The 22,487-nt window shown below is 34.1% G+C and overlaps 1 protein-coding gene across 1 annotated transcript in view; it reads left to right on the forward strand.

Moving 5' to 3' along the window:
• Positions 1-22,487, forward strand: part of LOC137430972 (acetylcholine receptor subunit alpha) — a 90,751-nt gene that overhangs the window by 13,660 nt on the left and 54,604 nt on the right. Inside the window, exons 3-4 of the mRNA XM_068121783.2 lie at positions 12,613-12,657; positions 19,400-19,509. Of these exons, the coding sequence (XP_067977884.2) occupies positions 12,613-12,657; positions 19,400-19,509 (155 nt within the window). The remainder of the gene's footprint in view (positions 1-12,612; positions 12,658-19,399; positions 19,510-22,487) is intronic.

Here is a 22,487-nt window from a genome sequence, read left to right on the forward strand (position 1 = left end):
TTCCTTGTCACACACTCAACCTGTCCAACAAGATTGTTCTAAATCCATCCATACCTTTTTGAGATATCCTGCCATGTATGTATCGTTTTTGGCCCCATCTCACAATGGTGAAGAATCACTTTTAAAAAAATTTCTCATATCCGAATCCATAATCAGAACTTCACCAAAATCGAATCGAATCGTCCTTGTCAGACAGACAACCAGTCCACGAAGTTTCGTCGAAATCTGTCCACAAATTTTTGAGATATCTTGTTCACAAACGGACAGACAAATTGACAGACAGGGGTGAAAACATAACCTCCGTCCACTTTTGGTGGCGGAGGTAATAAGCCAAGTTATTCTTTAAACACTTTGTTTAATAACCAAAGTTATTCCTTGACCTTTTTGTTTAATAACCAAAGTTGATCTTTAAACTCTTTGTTTAATAACCAAGGATATTCATGAAACTCTTTTGTTTAATCACCACCAAAGTTAATCTTTAAACTCTTTGTTTAATAACCAAAGTTATTCCTTGACCTTTTTGTTTAATAACCACCAAAGTTAATCTTTAAACTCTTTGTTTAATAACCAAAGTTATTCCTTGACCTTTTTGTTTAATAACCAAAGTTGATCCTTTAACTCTTTGTTTAATAACCAAGGATATTCATGAAACTCTTTCTTTTATAACCAAAGTTATTCCTTGAACTTTTTGTTTAATAACCAAAGTTGATCTTTAAACTCTTTGTTTAATATCCAAGGTTATTCTTGAAACTCTTTGTTTAATAACCAAAGTATTCATTAAACTCATTGTTTAATAACTAAAGTTATTCCTTGAACTTTTTGTTTAATAACCAAAGTATTCATTAAACTCGTTGTTTAATAACCAAAGTTATTCCTTGAACTTTTTGTTTAATAACCAAAGTTGATCTTTAAACTCTTTGTTTAATATCCAAGGTTATTCTTGAAACTCTTTGTTTAATAACCAAAGTATTCATTAAACTCATTGTTTAATAACCAAAGTTATTCCTTGAACTTTTTGTTTAATAACCAAAGTTGATCTTTAAACTCTTTGTTTAATAACCAAAGGTTATTCTTGAAACTCTTTGTTTAATAACCAAAGTATTCATTAAACTCATTGTTTAATAACCAAGGTTATTCTTGAAACTCTTTGTTTAATAACCAAAGTATTCATAAAAAAATTTGTTTAATAATCAAAGTTATTCTTGAAACTCTTTGTTTAATAACCAAGGATATTCATGAAACTCTTTGTTTAATAACCAAAGTTAATCTTTAAACTCTTTGTTTAATATCCAAGGTTATTCTTGAACCTCTTTGTTTAATTATCAAGGTTAATCATTAAACTCTTTGTTTAATAACCAAAGTTAATCTTTAAACTCTTTGTTTAATATCCAAGGTTATTCTTGAACCTCTTTGTTAGATAACCAAGGATATTCTTGAACCTCTTTGTTTAATAACCAAGGTTAATCTTTAAACTCTTTGTTTAATAACCAAAGTCATTCTTGAAAGTCTTTGTTAGATAACCAAAGTTAATCTTTAAACTCTTTGTTTAATATCCAAGGTTATTCTTGAACCTCTTTGTTTAATAACCAAGGATATTCTTGAACCTCTTTGTTTAATAACCAAGGTTAATCTTTAAACTCTTTGTTTAATAACCAAAGTCATTCTTGAAACTCTTTGTTTAATAACCAAAGTATTCATTAAACTCGTTGTTTAATAACCAAGGTTATTCTTGAAACTCTTTGTTTAATAATCAAAGTATGCATAAAAATATTTGTTTAATAATCAAAGTTATTCTTGAAACTCTTTGTTAAAAAACATAAAGTATTCATTAAACTCGTTGTTTAATAACCAAAGTTATTCTTGAACCTCTTTGTTTAATAACCAAGGTTATTCTTTTTACACTTTGTTAATAACCAAAGTTATTCTTGAAACTCTTTGTTTAATTCCTAAAGTTATTCTTGAAACTCTTTGTTTAATCACCAACGTATTCATTAAACTCATTGTTCAATAACTGAGGTTATTATTTTAACGCTTTGTTTAATCGCCAAAGTTATTCTTGAAACTCTTTGTTTAATAACCAAAGTTATTCTTGAAAGTCTTTGTTTAATAACCATTGTTATTCATTAAACTCTTTGTTTAATAACCAAAGTATTCGTAAACTCGTTGTTTAATAACCAAGGTTATGCTTTTAATGCTTTGTTAATAACTAAAGTTATTCTTGAAACTCTTTGTTTAATTCCTAAAGTTATTTTTGAAAGTCTTTGTTAAATCACCAAAGTATTCATTAAACTCGTTGTTCAATAACCGAGGTTATTATTTTAACGCTTTGTTTAATAGCCAATGTTATTCTTGAAAGTCTTTGTTTTATAACCAACGTTATTCATTAAACTCTTTGTTTAAGAACCAAAGTTTTCATTAAACTCTTTGTTTAATAACCAAGATTATTCATAAAACTCTTTGTTTAATAACCATTGTTATTCATTAAACTCTTTGTTTAGTAACCAAAGTTATTCTTCAAACTCTTTGTTTAATAACCAAGGTTATTCATTAAACTCTTTGTTTAATAAGGTTATTTCCGGGTTCGGGTTCAAAACAAAGTGTTCAAAGAATAACTTGGCTTATTAGACAAATCATACTTCCGGGTTCGGTTGCGAGAGGACGCTGGCGTTGCATATTCGCCGCTTCTCCGACTGGATGGATGTACAGGGTCTGCTTCTACCTTTCTGACCTGACATCTCACACCTGTCCTGCCTTTTCACACCCGCACGTGCCGCGTGTTCTCAGGCTGGATAACGGAATCTGCTTTTGATGGTACGGAATACGGAATTCGAAAGGCCCGCTCCCGTTGATTGTGGCCGTGGCCTTGTTTGCCGGTGGCCTTGTGGCCTTGTTTGCCGCTGTGGTCTTGATTAGCGGCTGCAGTCGTTTGCCGCTGCGTTTGCCGCTGCGTTTGCCGCTTTGCCTCCTCGACCTTGGCCTCGTACTCGTCCCTTCGCTCCTGCCTGGCATGGCTCTGAAGTACTCCGCCGCAAGGCTTCTTCTGCTCAATACCCGCTCCACCCCATCATGCATCTCTGCCATCAAATCAAATGGACTCCTCCGACGACCCAGGTACATTCACCGTGGCTCCGGTCGCAAGTTTGTTTATTTGCAATCAGGTCACTCCATCCCCGTCCTCTGGTCGGCTCAGCGCACTCTCACTCTTCGTCCCAGCGCACCTGGTCACAGCAACCCACACGATCGCACCTCTTGCCTACGAACCCTGGCTAAATCACCTGAATTCATCCCTGCTGTTCAAAACAACATCAAGCTCACCCTGTTCAACACCCGGTCCCTCAACAATAAATGCCTCATCCTGAACGAATACATCCTGGATAACAAACTGGACTTTCTCTGTCTCACCGAAACCTGGCAACAACCTCTGGACTACTACACACTCAACCTCACCACACCCAATGGATATTCCTACGTCAATAAACCACGCTCGGAGGGCCGAGGTGGTGGAATTGCCGTTATCCACCGTCAAGACATCAAGACCAACCTCATCTCCATCTCATCTGCTCCATCATTTGAACACCTGGCTTTAAAACTCTCTGGTCACACGCAGTCAGTCATGGCTGTCGTCTACCGCCCTCCCAAACCACACCCATCATTCCTGTCTGACTTCTCCTACTTTCTGACCCAGCTATGTTCCCTCTCCCCCTCAATCCTCCTCCTTGGTGATTTCAATATCCACATGGACTCCACTGACTCCACAATAACCACTGACTTCACTGATTTACTCACCTGCTTTAACCTCACTCAACATGTCGACTTTCCTACCCATATCCGTGGTCACATTTTGGACCTTGTCTGCTCCACTGGATTAAATTTGCACCATCTCTATGGCTCCGACCTCACCCTCTCTGACCACTTAGCCATCACTCTGACCATCAACATCCCCGCCCCAACACCAAGGCATTATCGCACAATCAACTTCCGTAAGCTAAACGCTCTTTCACCTACCTCATTCTCATCCACCCTCTCTGAAAAAATGTCCACTTCTCCCTTCATTGACCTCCACACCCCTTCCGACCTCACTGACTACTACAACCACACTCTCTCCTCCTGCCTTGACCAGCTTGCGCCTGTAAAAACCAAAACAGTTTCTTTCACCCATTCTGCTCCCTGGTTTACCCCTGAACTCCACCTGATGAAAACTCGTGCTCGCCAACTTGAAAGACTCCGCAATAAAACGGGTCTCACAGTTCACTCCCAAGCCTACAAGGACCACATACAACACTACAAAGATGCCCTCTCCCGCGCCCGCTCTGCCTACTACTCTCAAATTATCCACTCTGGCTCCGGAAACCCAAAAGCACTCTTCTCGACAATAAACAAACTCCTCCGCCCCCTGAACACCACCACCCAGTCATTCACAGTAGACAACTGCATCTCCTTCCTCTCTTTCTTCCAACGCAAAATTGACAACATCTACAACAGCTTGACCACCGCCGCACCCGCTCCCCCTCCAACCACCTGCCCCCCCTTGTCCTGCCATCCCCTGTCTCGGTTCTCCCCAATCTCTCCTACTGACCTCTCTGAACTCCTCATAGGAATGAAAACTGCCACCTGCACTCTTGACCCCATCCCCTCCAGCTTTGTCAAAGCCTCCCTCCCTGCTCTCTCTCCACTTATCATTGCAACAATAAACTCCTCCCTGTCTACAGGCATCGTCCCACCTTCCCTCAAAATTGCTGCTGTTACCCCCATTCTAAAAAAACCTGGTCTAAACCCTGACACCCTAAACAACTTCAGACCCATCTCCAACCTACCCTTTCTGTCAAAAGTTTTGGAACGCGCTGTAGCCACTCAACTCAAACATCATCTCTCTGCCAATAACTTGTATGAAACATTCCAATCCGGATTCCGCTCCAACCACAGTACTGAAACTGCTCTCCTCAAAATCACCAACGACCTTCTCCTCTCCTCTGACGCTGGCAACCTCAACATTCTCGTCCTCCTCGACCTCAGCGCTGCCTTTGACACCATCGATCACACTATCCTCCTCACCCGACTTGAATCCACCTTTAACGTCACCGGCACTGCCCTCTCTTGGATTAAATCATACCTCTCTGACAGATGCCAGTTCATCTCCATCAATAACTGCAAATCCCCCACTGCTCCCCTCCCCCAAGGTGTCCCCCAAGGTTCAGTTCTTGGCCCCCTCCTCTTCATCCTTTACCTGTCCCCGCTCGGTCACTTAATCCGCCGTCATGGTCTCCAATTCCACTGCTTCGCCGATGACATCCAGCTTTTCATCTCCACCAAGTCCGTCTCCACCGACACCCACTCTATCCTGACAAACTGCATCACTGAAATAAAATCCTGGCTTCAAATCAACTTCCTCAAGCTTAACTGTGATAAATCTGAAATAATCATCATTGGCCCAAAAACGCTCACAAAATCCACCCATAACTTTGCCCTCAACATCGACGGTATCCCAGTATCCACCTCCCCTCACATCCGGAATCTTGGCGTCATCTTTGACCAAACCCTTTCCTTCGACAAATACACTAAACAGATCACAAAGTCAGCCTTCTTTCACCTGAAAAACATTGCCCGTCTCCGCTCATCCCTCTCCTCCACGGCTGCAGAAACCCTCATCCACGCCTTCATCACCTCCCGTCTGGACTACTGCAATAGCCTCCTCTATGGTTCACCCTCAAAAATCACCAATAAACTCCAATACATTCAGAACTCCGCTGCCCGTCTACTCACTCATTCCCGGACCCGTGACCACATCACCCCCGTCCTTTACAAGCTTCACTGGCTCCCCATCCCCCAGAGAATCCAGTACAAAATCCTCCTCTTGACATACAAAGCCCTCCATAACCTGGCCCCATCCTACCTGGCTGACCTCCTCTCCAGACACACTCCCACCCGCAACCTCCGCTCTGCTGGTACCAACCTCCTGACCCCCTCCATCCGGACCAAATTCAGATCCTGGGGGGACAGGGCCTTCTCCATCGCTGCTCCCACCCTCTGGAACTCACTACCTCACACCATCAGAGACTCCTCCTCACTCACCACATTCAAAACATCACTAAAGACCCACCTGTTCAACGCTGCATTCAACATTCAACCCACAGCATTTAACCCCTGACTATCTCTTCTCCTTCTCCCTCCTTTTGCTTTAAATATTTCCCTATTGATTCTTGTCTTGTCTTTTTGATTCTTGTCTTATATATATGCCGTATATCGCTGCTGTTTGTTTTCTTGATTCTTGTCTTTTTGCAATTGTTGTTTTCATGTATTGTTATGCATTATGTTTTCCACTCTGTCAAAGCGCCTTTGGGCTTCTGGAAAAGCGCTATACAAAATAAATGAATTATTATTATTATTATTATTAATAACAACGGTTATTCATTAAACTCTTTGTTTAATAACCAACGTTATTCATTAAACTCTTTGTTTAATAACCAAGGTTATTCATTAAACTCTTTGTTTAATAACCAACGTTAATCATTAAACTCTTTGTTTAATAACCAAGGCTATTCATTAAACTCTTTGTTTAATAACCAAGGTTAATCATTAAACTCATTGTTTAATAACCAAGGTTAATCATTAAACTCTTTGTTTAATAACCAAGGTTATTCATTAAACTCTTTGTTTAATAACCAAGGTTAATCATTAAACTCTTTGTTTAATAACCAAGGTTATTCATTAAACTCTTTGTTTAATAACCAAGGTTAATCATTAAACTCTTTGTTTAATAACCAAGGTTAATCATTAAACTCTTTGTTTAATAACCAAGGTTAATCATTAAACTCTTTGTTTAATAACCAAGGTTATTCATTAAACTCTTTGTTTAATAACCAACGTTAATCATTAAACTCTTTGTTTAATAACCAAGGTTAATCATTAAACTCTTTGTTTAATAACCAAGGTTAATCATTAAACTCTTTGTTTAATAACCAAGGTTATTCATTAAACTCTTTGTTTAATAACCAACGTGAATCATTAAACTCTTTGTTTAATAACCAAGGTTAATCATTAAACTCTTTGTTTAATAACCAAGGTTAATCATTAAACTCTTTGTTTAATAACCAAGGTTAATCATTAAACTCTTTGTTTAATAACCAAGGTTATTCATTAAACTCTTTGTTTAATAACCAAGGTTAATCATTAAACTCTTTGTTTATTAACCAAGGTTAATCATTAAACTCTTTGTTTAATAACCAACGTTATTCATTAAACTCTTGGTTTAATAACCAAGGTTAATCATTAAACTCTTTGTTTATTAACCAAGGTTAATCATTAAACTCTTTGTTTAATAACCAAGGTTAATCATTAAACTCTTTGTTTAATAACCAAGGTTAATCATTAAACTCTTTGTTTAATAACCAAGGTTAATCATTAAACTCTTTGTTTAATAACCAAGGTTAATCATTAAACTCTTTGTTTAATAACCAAGGTTAATCATTAAACTCTTTGTTTAATAACCAAGGTTAATCATTAAACTCTTTGTTTAATAACCAAGGTTATTCATTGAACTCTTTGTTTAATAACCAAGGTTATTCATTAAACTCTTTGTTTAATAACCAAGGTTATTCATTGAACTCTTTGTTTAATAACCAAGGTTAATCATTAAACTCTTTGTTTAATAACCAAGGCTATTCATTAAACTCTTTGTTTAATAACCAAGGCTATTCATTAAACTCTTTGTTTAATAACCAAGGTTAATCATTAAACTCTTTGTTTAATAACCAAGGTTAATCATTAAACTCTTTGTTTAATAACCAAGGTTAATCATTAAACTCTTTGTTTAATAACCAACGTTAATCATTAAACTCTTTGTTTAATAACCAAGGTTAATCATTAAACTCTTTGTTTAATAACCAACGTTAATCATTAAACTCTTTGTTTAATAACCAAGGTTAATCATTAAACTCTTTGTTTAATAACCAATGTTAATCATTAAACTCTTTGTTTAATAACCAAGGTTATTCATTAAACTCTTTGTTTAATAACCAACGTTAATCATTAAACTCTTTGTTTAATAACCAACGTTAATCATTAAACTCTTTGTTTAATAACCAAGGTTGATCATTAAACTCTTTGTTTAATAACCAAGGTTAATCATTAAACTCTTTGTTTAATAACCAAGGTTAATCATTAAACTCTTTGTTTAATAACCAAGGTTATTCATTAAACTCTTTGTTTAATAACCAAGGTTATTCATTAAACTCTTTGTTTAATAACCAAGGTTAATCATTAAACTCTTTGTTTAATAACCAAGGTTAATCATTAAACTCTTTGTTTAATAACCAAGGTTAATCATTAAAGTCTTTGTTTAATAACCAAGGTTAATCATTAAACTCTTTGTTTAATAACCAAGGTTAATCATTAAACTCTTTGTTTAATAACCAAGGTTAATCATTAAACTCTTTGTTTAATAACCAAGGTTAATCATTAAACTCTTTGTTTAATAACCAAGGTTAATCATTAAACTCTTTGTTTAATAACCAAGGTTAATCATTAAACTCTTTGTTTAATAACCAAGGTTAATCATTAAACTCTTTGTTTAATAACCAAGGTTAATCATTAAACTCTTTGTTTAATAACCAAGGTTATTCATTAAACTCTTTGTTTAATAACCAACGTTAATCATTAAACTCTTTGTTTAATAACCAAGGTTAATCATTAAACTCTTTGTTTAATAACCAACGTTAATCATTAAACTCTTTGTGTAATAACCAAGGTTAATCATTAAACTCTTTGTTTAATAACCAAGGTTAATCATTAAACTCTTTGTTTAATAACCAAGGTTATTCATTAAACTCTTTGTTTAATAACCAACGTTAATCATTAAACTCTTTGTTTAATAACCAACGTTAATCATTAAACTCTTTGTTTAATAACCAAGGTTAATCATTAAACTCTTTGTTTAATAACCAAGGTAAATCATTAAACTCTTTGTTTAATAACCAAGGTTATTCATTAAACTCTTTGTTTAATAACCAAGGTTATTCATTAAACTCTTTGTTTAATAACCAAGGTAAATCATTAAACTCTTTGTTTAATAACCAAGGTTATTCATTAAACTCTTTGTTTAATAACCAAGGTTAATCATTAAACTCTTTGTTTAATAACCAAGGTTAATCATTAAACTCTTTGTTTAATAACCAAGGTTAATCATTAAACTCTTTGTTTAATAACCAAGGTTAATCATTAAACTCTTTGTTTAATAACCAAGGTTAATCATTAAACTCTTTGTTTAATAACCAAGGTTATTCATTAAACTCTTTGTTTAATAACCAAGGTTATTCATTAAACTCTTTGTTTAATAACCAAGGTTAATCATTAAACTCTTTGTTTAATAACCAAGGTTAATCATTAAACTCTTTGTTTAATAACCAAGGTTAATCATTAAACTCTTTGTTTAATAACCAAGGTTAATCATTAAACTCTTTGTTTAATAACCAAGGTTAATCATTAAACTCTTTGTTTAATAACCAAGGTTAATCATTAAACTCTTTGTTTAATAACCAAGGTTAATCATTAAACTCTTTGTTTAATAACCAAGGTTAATCATTAAACTCTTTGTTTAATAACCAAGGTTAATCATTAAACTCTTTGTTTAATAACCAAGGTTAATCATTAAACTCTTTGTTTAATAACCAAGGTTAATCATTAAACTCTTTGTTTAATAACCAAGGTTATTCATTAAACTCTTTGTTTAATAACCAACGTTAATCATTAAACTCTTTGTTTAATAACCAAGGTTAATCATTAAACTCTTTGTTTAATAACCAACGTTAATCATTAAACTCTTTGTGTAATAACCAAGGTTAATCATTAAACTCTTTGTTTATTAACCAAGGTTAATCATTAAACTCTTTGTTTAATAACCAAGGTTATTCATTAAACTCTTTGTTTAATAACCAACGTTAATCATTAAACTCTTTGTTTAATAACCAACGTTAATCATTAAACTCTTTGTTTAATAACCAAGGTTAATCATTAAACTCTTTGTTTAATAACCAAGGTAAATCATTAAACTCTTTGTTTAATAACCAAGGTTATTCATTAAACTCTTTGTTTAATAACCAAGGTTATTCATTAAACTCTTTGTTTAATAACCAAGGTAAATCATTAAACTCTTTGTTTAATAACCAAGGTTATTCATTAAACTCTTTGTTTAATAACCAAGGTTAATCATTAAACTCTTTGTTTAATAACCAAGGTTAATCATTAAACTCTTTGTTTAATAACCAAGGTTAATCATTAAACTCTTTGTTTAATAACCAAGGTTAATCATTAAACTCTTTGTTTAATAACCAAGGTTAATCATTAAAGTCTTTGTTTAATAACCAAGGTTATTCATTAAACACTTTGTTTAATAACCAAGGTTAATCATTAAACACTTTGTTTAATAACCAAGGTTATTCATTAAACTCTTTGTTTAATAACCAAGGTTAATCATTAAACTCTTTGTTTAATAACCAAGGTTAATCATTAAACTCTTTGTTTAATAACCAAGGTTAATCATTAAACTCTTTGTTTAATAACCAAGGTTAATCATTAAAGTCTTTGTTTAATAACCAAGGTTAATCATTAAACTCTTTGTTTAATAACCAAGGTTATTCATTAAACTTTTTGTTTAATAACCAAGGTTAATCATTAAACTCTTTGTTTAATAACCAAGGTTAATCATTAAACTCTTTGTTTAATAACCAAGGTTAATCATTAAACTCTTTGTTTAATTATCAAGGTTAATCATTAAACTCTTTGTTTAATAACCAAGGTTATTCATTAAACTCTTTGTTTAATAACCAAGGTTAATCATTAAACTCTTTGTTTAATAACCAAGGTTATTCATTAAACTCTTTGTTTAATAACCAAGGTTAATCATTAAACTCTTTGTTTAATAACCAACGTTAATCATTAAACTCTTTGTGTAATAACCAAGGTTAATCATTAAACTCTTTGTTTAATAACCAAGGTTAATCATTAAACTCTTTGTTTAATAACCAAGGTTATTCATTAAACTCTTTGTTTAATAACCAACGTTAATCATTAAACTCTTTGTTTAATAACCAACGTTAATCATTAAACTCTTTGTTTAATAACCAAGGTTAATCATTAAACTCTTTGTTTAATAACCAAGGTAAATCATTAAACTCTTTGTTTAATAACCAAGGTTATTCATTAAACTCTTTGTTTAATAACCAAGGTTATTCATTAAACTCTTTGTTTAATAACCAAGGTAAATCATTAAACTCTTTGTTTAATAACCAAGGTTATTCATTAAACTCTTTGTTTAATAACCAAGGTTAATCATTAAACTCTTTGTTTAATAACCAAGGTTAATCATTAAACTCTTTGTTTAATAACCAAGGTTAATCATTAAACTCTTTGTTTAATAACCAAGGTTAATCATTAAACTCTTTGTTTAATAACCAAGGTTAATCATTAAAGTCTTTGTTTAATAACCAAGGTTATTCATTAAACACTTTGTTTAATAACCAAGGTTAATCATTAAACACTTTGTTTAATAACCAAGGTTAATCATTAAACTCTTTGTTTAATAACCAAGGTTATTCATTAAACTCTTTGTTTAATAACCAAGGTTAATCATTAAACTCTTTGTTTAATAACCAAGGTTAATCATTAAACTCTTTGTTTAATAACCAAGGTTAATCATTAAAGTCTTTGTTTAATAACCAAGGTTAATCATTAAACTCTTTGTTTAATAACCAAGGTTATTCATTAAACTTTTTGTTTAATAACCAAGGTTAATCATTAAAGTCTTTGTTTAATAACCAAGGTTAATCATTAAACTCTTTGTTTAATAACCAAGGTTAATCATTAAACTCTTTGTTTAATAACCAAGGTTAATCATTAAACTCTTTGTTTAATTATCAAGGTTAATCATTAAACTCTTTGTTTAATAACCAAGGTTATTCATTAAACTCTTTGTTTAATAACCAAGGTTAATCATTAAACTCTTTGTTTAATTATCAAGGTTAATCATTAAACTCTTTGTTTAATAACCAAGGTTATTCATTAAACTCTTTGTTTAATAACCAAGGTTAATCATTAAACTCTTTGTTTAATAACCAAGGTTATTCATTAAACTCTTTGTTTAATAACCAAAGTTATTCTTGAAACTCTTTGTTTATTAACCAAAGTTATTCTTGAAACTCTTTGTTTATTAACCAAGGTTAATCATTAAACTGTATGTTTAATAACCAAAGTTCTTTAGACTCTGTTTCCCAATCAAATTTATTTTTTATTGTCTTTGTTTAATAACGAATGTTGTTCTTTAATCCCCATTGCCTAACAACCAAAGTTGTGCTTTTTTCCTTGTTGAAGAAACAGATAATTACCTTCTGTGCATGTTTTCAAGAAACAAATGTTCATTGAAATGTTAAGCGATATCATTTACAGATTTAAATCTTGAAGGTAACACCAAAGTCTACTTGCAACATTTATTTCATACAAATGTATTCTTGCAGGGGTTAAAATGCAAGATGAATCAAATCATAAATTAAAGATACCGTTTCCATGTTGTGCAGAGAAGCAGTAGTTTCCTTGTTCAAAGTGATGATGTAACAAAACTTTCAGGATGAAGTTAACCAGGTTGTGGAAACAAACGTCCGAATAAAACAGGTGAGGAAATGTGAAAGTGTTAATTTAAATGCTTGTTTATAAAATACAGTTCAAAAAATGTACGTAAATTACGATTTATTCCATTAAATGGATTTTTTGATGAACAATCTTCTATACATCATATATTTACAGTAGTTTGGCGAGAGCACTTTTGAAATCTGGACCACACACATGATATCTGTATAATGCACTTATATCTGTACCACTCACTTATGATATCTGTATCACACACTTATGATATCTGTATCACACACTTATGATATCTGTATCACACACTTATGATATCTGTATCACACACTTATGATATCCGTACCACACACTTATGATATCTGTATCACACACTTATGATATCTGTATCACACACTTATGATATCTGTATCACACACTTATGATATCTGTATCACACACTTATGATATCTGTATCACACACTTATGATATCTGTATCACACACTTATGATATCTGTATCACACACTTATGATATCTGTACCACACACTTATGATATCTGTATCACACACTTATGATATCTGTATCACACACTTATGATATCTGTATCACACACTTATGATATCTGTATCACACACTTACGATATCTGTATCACACACTTACGATATCTGTATCACACACTTACGATATCTGTATCACACACTTATGATATCCGTACCACACACTTATGATATCTGTACCACACACTTATGATATCCGTACCACACACTTATGATATCTGCATCACACACTTATGATATCTGTATCACACACTTTTGATATCTGTACCACACACTTATGATATCTGTATCACACACTTATGATATCTGTATCACACACTTATGATATCTGTATCACACACTTATGATATCTGTATCACACACTTATGATATTTGTATCACACACTTATGATATCTGTATCACACACTTATGATATCTGTATCACACACTTATGATATCTGTATCACACACTTATGATATCTGTATCACACACTTATGATATCTGTACCACACACTTATGATATCTGTATCGCACACTTATGATATCTGTACCACACACTTATGATATCTGTATCACACACTTATGATATTTGTATCACACACTTATGATATCTGTATCACACACTTATGATATCTGTATCACACAATTATGATATCCGTACCACACACTTATGATATCTGTATCACACACTTATGATATCTGTATCACACACTTATGATATCCGTACCACACACTTATGATATCTGCATCACACACTTATGATATCTGTATCACACACTTATGATATTTGTACCACACACTTATGATATCTGTATCACACACTTATGATATCTGTATCACACACTTATGATATCTGTATCACACACTTATGATATCTGGACCACACACTTATGATATCTGTATCACACACTTATGATATCTGTATCACACACTTATGATATCCGTACCACACACTTATGATATCTGCATCACACACTTATGATATCTGTACCACACACTTATGATATCTGTATCACACACTTATGATATCTGTACCACACACTTATGATATCTGTATCACACACTTATGATATCTGTCCCACACACTTATGATATCTGTATCACACACTTATGATATTTGTATCACACACTTATGATATCTGTATCACACACTTATGATATCTGTATCACACAATTATGATATCCGTACCACACACTTATGATATCTGTATCACACACTTATGATATCTGTATCACACACTTATGATATCCGTACCACACACTTATGATATCTGCATCACACACTTATGATATCTGTATCACACACTTATGATATTTGTACCACACACTTATGATATCTGTATCACACACTTATGATATCTGTATCACACACTTATGATATCTGTATCACACACTTATGATATCTGGACCACACACTTATGATATCTGTATCACACACTTATGATATCTGTACCACACACTTATGATATCTGTATCACACACTTATGATATCTGTATCACACACTTATGATATCTGTATCACACACTTATGATATCTGTATCACACACTTATGATATTTGTATCACACACTTATGATATCTGTATCACACACTTATGATATCTGTATCACACACTTATGATATCTGTATCACACACTTATGATATCTGTACCATACACTTATGATATCTGTATCACACACTTATGATATCTGTACCACACACTTATGATATCTGTATCACACACTTATGATATTTGTATCACACACTTATGATATCTGTATCACACACTTATGATATCTGTATCACACAATTATGATATCTGTATCACACAATTATGATATCTGTATCACACACTTATGATATCTGTATCACACACTTATGATATCTGTATCACACACTTATGATATCTGTATCACACACTTATGATATCTGTATCAAGTGCTTATGATATCCGTACCACACACTTATGATATCTGTATCACACACTTATGGTATCTGTACCACACACTTATGATATCTGTATCACACACTTATGGTATCTGTATCACACACTTATGGTATCTGTATCACACACTTATGATATCTGTATCACACACTTATGATATCTGTATCACACACTTATGATATTTGTACCACACACTTATGATATCTGTATCACACACTTATGATATCTGTATCACACACTTATGATATCTGTATCACACACTTATGATATCTGGACCACACACTTATGATATCTGGACCACACACTTATGATATCTGTATCACACACTTATGATATCTGTATCACACACTTATGATATCTGTATCACACACTTATGATATCTGTATCACACACTTATGATATCCGTACCACACACTTATGATATCCGTATCACACACTTATGATATCTGTATCACACACTTATGATATCTGTATCACACACTTATGATATCTGTATCACACACTTACGATATCTGAATCACACACTTACGATATCTGTATCACACACTTACGATATCTGTATCACACACTTATGATATCCGTACCACACACTTATGATATCTGTACCACACACTTATGATATCCGTACCACACACTTATGATATCTGCATCACACACTTATGATATCTGTATCACACACTTATGATATCTGTACCACACACTTATGATATCTGTATCACACACTTATGATATCTGTATCACACACTTATGATATCTGTATCACACACTTATGATATCTGTATGACACACTTATGATATCTGTATCACACACTTATGATATCTGTATCACACAATTATAATATCTATACCACACACTTATGATATCTGTACCACACACTTATGACATCTGCATCACACACTTATGATATCTGTATCACACACTTATGATATCTGTATCACACACTTACGATATCTGTATCACACACTTATGATATCTGTACCACACACTTATGACATCTGCATCACACACTTATGATATCTGTATCACACACTTATGATATCTGTATCACACACTTATAATATCTGTATCACACACTTATGATATCTGTATCACACACTTATGATATCTGTATCACACACTTATGATATCTGTATCACACAATTATGATATCCATATCACACAATTATGATATCTGTATCACACACTTATGATATCTGTATCAAGCACTTATGATATCCGTACTACACACTTATATCCGTACCACACACTTATGATATCCGCACCACACACTTATGATATCCGTATCACACACTTATGATATCTGAATCACACACTTATGATATCTGTATCAAGCACTTATGATATCCGTACCACACACTTATATCCGTACCACACACTTATGATATCCGTACCACACACTTATGATATCTGTATCACACACTTATGATATCTGGACCACATACTTATGATATCTGTATCACACACTTATAATATCTGTATCACACACTTATGATATCTGTATCACACACTTATGATATCTGTACCATACACTTATGATATTTGTATCACACACTTATGATATCTGTATCACACACTTATGATATCTGTATCACACACTTATGATATTTGTATCACACCCTTATGATATCTGTATCACACACTTATGATATCTGTATCACACACTTATGATATCTGTATCACACACTTATGATATCTGTACCACACACTTATGATATCTGTATCACACACTTATGATATCTGTACCACACACTTATGATATCTGTATCACACACTTATGATATTTGTATCACACACTTATGATATCTGTATCACACACTTATGATATCTGTATCACACAATTATGATATCTGTATCACACAATTATGATATCTGTATCACACACTTATGATATGTGTATCACACACTTATGATATCTGTATCACACACTTATGATATCTGTATCACACACTTATGATATCTGTATCAAGTGCTTATGATATCCGTACCACACACTTATGATATCTGTATCACACACTTATGGTATCCGTACCACACACTTATGATATCTGTATCACACACTTATGGTATCTGTATCACACACTTATGGTATCTGTATCACACACTTATGATATCTGTATCACACACTTATGATATCTGTATCACACACTTATGATATCTGTATCACACACTTATGATATCTGTATCACACACTTATGATATCTGTATCACACAATTATGATATCCGTATCACACACTTATGATATCTGTATCACACACTTATGATATCTGTATCAAGCACTTATGATATCCGTACTACACACTTATATCCGTACCACACACTTATGATATCCGCACCACACACTTATGATATCCGTATCACACACTTATGATATCTGAATCACACACTTATGATATCTGTATCAAGCACTTATGATATCCGTACCACACACTTATATCCGTACCACACACTTATGATATCCGTACCACACACTTATGATATCTGTATCACACACTTATGATATCTGGACCACACACTTATGATATCTGTATCTCACACTTATGATATCTGTATCACATACTTATGATATCTGTATCACACACTTATAATATCTGTATCACACACTTATGATATCTGTATCACACACTTATGATATCTGTACCACACACTTATGATATTTGTATCACACACTTATGATATCTGTATCACACACTTATGATATCTGTATCACACACTTATGATATCTGTATCACACACTTATGATATCTGTACCACACACTTATGATATCTGTATCACACACTTATGATATCTGTACCACACACTTATGATATCTGTATCACACACTTATGATATTTGTATCACACACTTATGATATCTGTATCACACACTTATGATATCTGTATCACACACTTATGATATCTGTATCACACACTTATGATATCTGTATCACACACTTATGATATCTGTATCACACACTTATGATATCTGTACCACACACTTATGATATCTGTATCACACACTTATGATATTTGTATCACACACTTATGATATCTGTATCACACACTTATGATATCTGTATCACACACTTATGATATTTGTATCACACACTTATGATATCTGTACCACACACTTATGATATCTGTATCACACACTTATGATATTTGTATCACACACTTATGATATCTGTATCACACACTTATGATATCTGTATCACACACTTATGATATCTGTACCACACACTTATGATATCTGTATCACACACTTATGATATTTGTATCACACACTTATGATATCTGTACCACACACTTATGATATCTGTACCACACACTTATGATATCTGTATCACACACTTATGATATTTGTACCACACACTTATGATATCTGTATCACACAATTATGATATCTGTATCACACAATTATGATATCTGTATCACACACTTATGATATCTGTATCACACACTTATGATATCTGTATCAAGTGCTTATGATATCCATACCACACACTTATGATATCTGTATCACACACTTATGGTATCTGTATCACACACTTATGGTATCTGTATCACACACTTATGGTATCTGTATCACACACTTATGATATCTGTATCACACACTTATGGTATCTGTATCACACACTTATGATATCTGGACCACACACTTATGATATCTGTATCACACACTTATGGTATCTGTATCACACACTTATGATATCTGGACCACACACTTATGATATCTGTATCACACACTTATGGTATCTGTATCACACACTTATGATATCTGGACCACACACTTATGATATCTGGACCACACACTTATGGTATCTGTATCACACACTTATGATATCTGGACCACACACTTATGATATCTGTATCACACACTTATGGTATCTGTATCACACACTTATGATATCTGGACCACACACTTATGATATCTGTATCACACACTTATGATACCTGTACCACACACTTATGATACCTGTATCACACACTTATGATACCTGTATCACACACTTATGATACCTGTATCACACACTTATGATACCTGTATCACACACTTATGATACCTGTATCACACACTTATGATCGCTGTATCACACACTTATGATACCTGTATCACACACTTATGATATCTGTATCACACACTTATGATATCTGTAGCACACACTTATGATACCTGTATCACACAGTTATGATACCTGTATCACACACTTATGATACCTGTATCACACACTTCTGATATCTGTATCACACACTTATGATATCTGTACCACACACTTATGATACCATGTCTGCATTATGTACCATGTGTGATTCTTATCGCTCTGCATAATGAATTTGTTCTTCTGAACAGCAATGGAGAGACTTCCGATTGATGTGGAACCCCCAAGAGTACGAGGGAATATCACGTGTTCGCATTCCATCTTCAGATATCTGGTTACCTGACCTCACTCTGTACAACAAGTGAGATCACATCGCTTACAATTTTTCTCTTTATTTGTCATCCCTTTATTACTAGCACAGCACCTAAAGTTGATAGAAGATTTTAAATTTTATTTCTACGTTGTCTAAGGCTGTTGGAAGCTTGCTGTTCCCTTAATGGTTAAAGTGGCTGGCTTGAGATCTTCGGGTCTTGAATGTGAGCCCCAGTCATGCAGTTGAATTAACACCAGGTGGGTGACTCAGCCTGTCATCCCTCCGATGTCGGAAAATGAGTACCAGCTTGCTGGGATGAAAAAGCAATTCAAGTATTGAATAAGCATTACCACGGGCAATGGCCCACAGTTCATTTCAGCTGAGTTCACTACATATCTTAGCGTCAATGGAATTAAACATATCCGCACGGCCGTGTACCACCCACAGGCCAATGGAGGGGTAGAAAGGTTTAACGAAATCCTCAAGAATGGAATTCGAGCGCACCTAGCTCAAGGTTGTACGTTTAAAACAGCCCTACTTCAGACCCTCATGCACTACAGGGCAATTAAGCACACCACCACAGGTGCCTCACCAGCAAAGTTAATGAAAGGACGTGAGCTATTGCTGCCGATGCACAGGGTTCGACCCAAGGGGTCTTGCTTACCCTCACCGGCTGCCAGCATTACCGCACAACTGAGCCAGCAGCGCATGGAGCAACGCTTTGACAGAGTGTACAGATCGAGGCCACTTGTGATAAAGGTTCATGACTGGGTCAGAGCTAAAATATACTCATCGGAAAAACAAGATGGAGTCATCCTGGTCCTCCCCACTTGGTGTGAGCCGACAGCTTGCACCAGTGACTTTCCAGCCTCAGGATGGGTCTCGGTGGCACGCCAGCAGACTACGGAAAGTGTCAGCCCCTGTGACCCAGCCTTTGATTACATCTAGCCAGCTGGGAGTTGGCATGTGCCCCACCAATACAGGTGATACGGCTGATAGAGGAAGGGATTGAACCTGTGGGGGGCACTGCAACGGCCTCAGAGAGCCCGAGAGAGGAAAGAGGATTTTGTGACCTCATTCCATACCTGAACTTGGTGGGAGAGGGGAGAAAATATTGTGTTCTTTCTTGCGTACTTGATTATTTTCGAGTTTGCAGTTGTTGTTGTTGTTGGTGAATTGCCGGATGTTTAGGGATTGCTGGGAAGGGATGATGATGTAAGCGGAGGGGATTGTAAGAGAGATGAGAAGTACGCCATCTTGACGGTGTCGGACATATGATGGTGGATCCATGCCTCGAATAAATGGTCTTGTACATAACGGTCAGTGCCATTGTTTAGCATTTATTGAGCGACACAACATTATTCATGAACACGTTCCCATTGTTTATTTGTGTGGCAGACCAGATTATTGAGGATATTCATGAACACATTCCCATTGTTTATTTGTGTGGCAGACCAGATTATTGAGGATATTCATGAACACGTTCCCATTGTTTATTTGTGTGGCAGACCAGATTATTGAGGATATTCATGAACACTTTCCCATTGTTTATTTGTGTGATGGACCAGATTATTGAGGATATTCATGAACACATTCCCATTGTTTATTTTTGTGATGGACCAGATTATTGAGGATATTCGTGAAAACATTCCCATTGTTTATTTTTGTGATGGACCAGATTATTGAAGATATTCATGAACACATTCCCATTGTGTATTTGTCCAGATTATTGAGGATATTCATGAACACGTTCCCATTGTTTATTTGTGATGGACCTGATTATTGAGTATATTAATGAACACATTCCCATTGTTTATTTGTGTGATGGACCAGATTATTGAGGATATTCATGAACACATTCCCATTGTTTATTTGTGTGATGGACCAGATTATTGAGGATATTCATGAACACATTCCCATTGTTTATTTGTGTGATGGACCTGATTATTGAGGATATTCATGAACACATTCCCATTGTTTATTTGTGTGATGGAACTTGATTATTGAGGATATTCATGAACACATTCCCATTGTTTATTTTTGTGATGGACCAGATTATTGAAGATATTCATGAACACATTCCCATTGTGTATTTGTCCAGATTATTGAGGATATTCATGAACACGTTCCCATTGTTTATTTGTGATGGACCTGATTATTGAGTATATTAATGAACACATTCCCATTGTTTATTTGTGTGATGGACCAGATTATTGAGGATATTCATGAACACATTCCCATTGTTTATTTGTGTGATGGACCAGATTATTGAGGATATTCATGAACACATTCCCATTGTTTATTTGTGTGATGGACCTGATTATTGAGGATATTCATGAACACATTACCATTGTTTATTTGTGTGATGGAACTTGATTATTGAGGATATTCATGAACACATTCCCATTGTTTATTTTTGTGATGGACCACATTATTTAAGATATTCATGAACACATTCCCATTGTGTATTTGTCCAGATTATTGAGGATATTCATGAACACATTCCCATTGTTTATTTTTGTGATGGACCAGATTATTGAGGATATTCATAAACACATTACCATTGTTTATTTTTGTGATGAACCAGATTATTGAGGATATTCGTGAACACATTCCCATTGTTTATTTTTGTGATGGACCAGATTATTTAAGATATTCATGAACACATTCCCATTGTGTATTTGTCCAGATTATTGAGGATATTCATGAACACGTTCCCATTGTTTATTTGTGATGGACCAGATTATTGAGGATATTCATGAACACATTACCATTGTTTATTTTTGTGATGGACCAGATTATTGAGGATATTCGTGAACACATTCCCATTGATTAGTTTTGTGATGGACCAGATTATTGAGGATATTCGTGAACACATTCCCATTGTTTATTTTTGTGATGGACCAGATTATTGAAGATATTCATGAACACATTGCCATTGTGTATTTGCCCAGATTATTGAGGATATTCATGAACACATTCCCATTGTTTATTTTTGTGATGGACCAGATTATTGAGGATATTCG

This window comes from Myxine glutinosa, chromosome 7 (genome assembly GCF_964187855.1).
Source record: "Myxine glutinosa chromosome 7, kmMyxGlut1.1, whole genome shotgun sequence".
NCBI lineage: Eukaryota > Metazoa > Chordata > Myxini > Myxiniformes > Myxinidae > Myxine > Myxine glutinosa.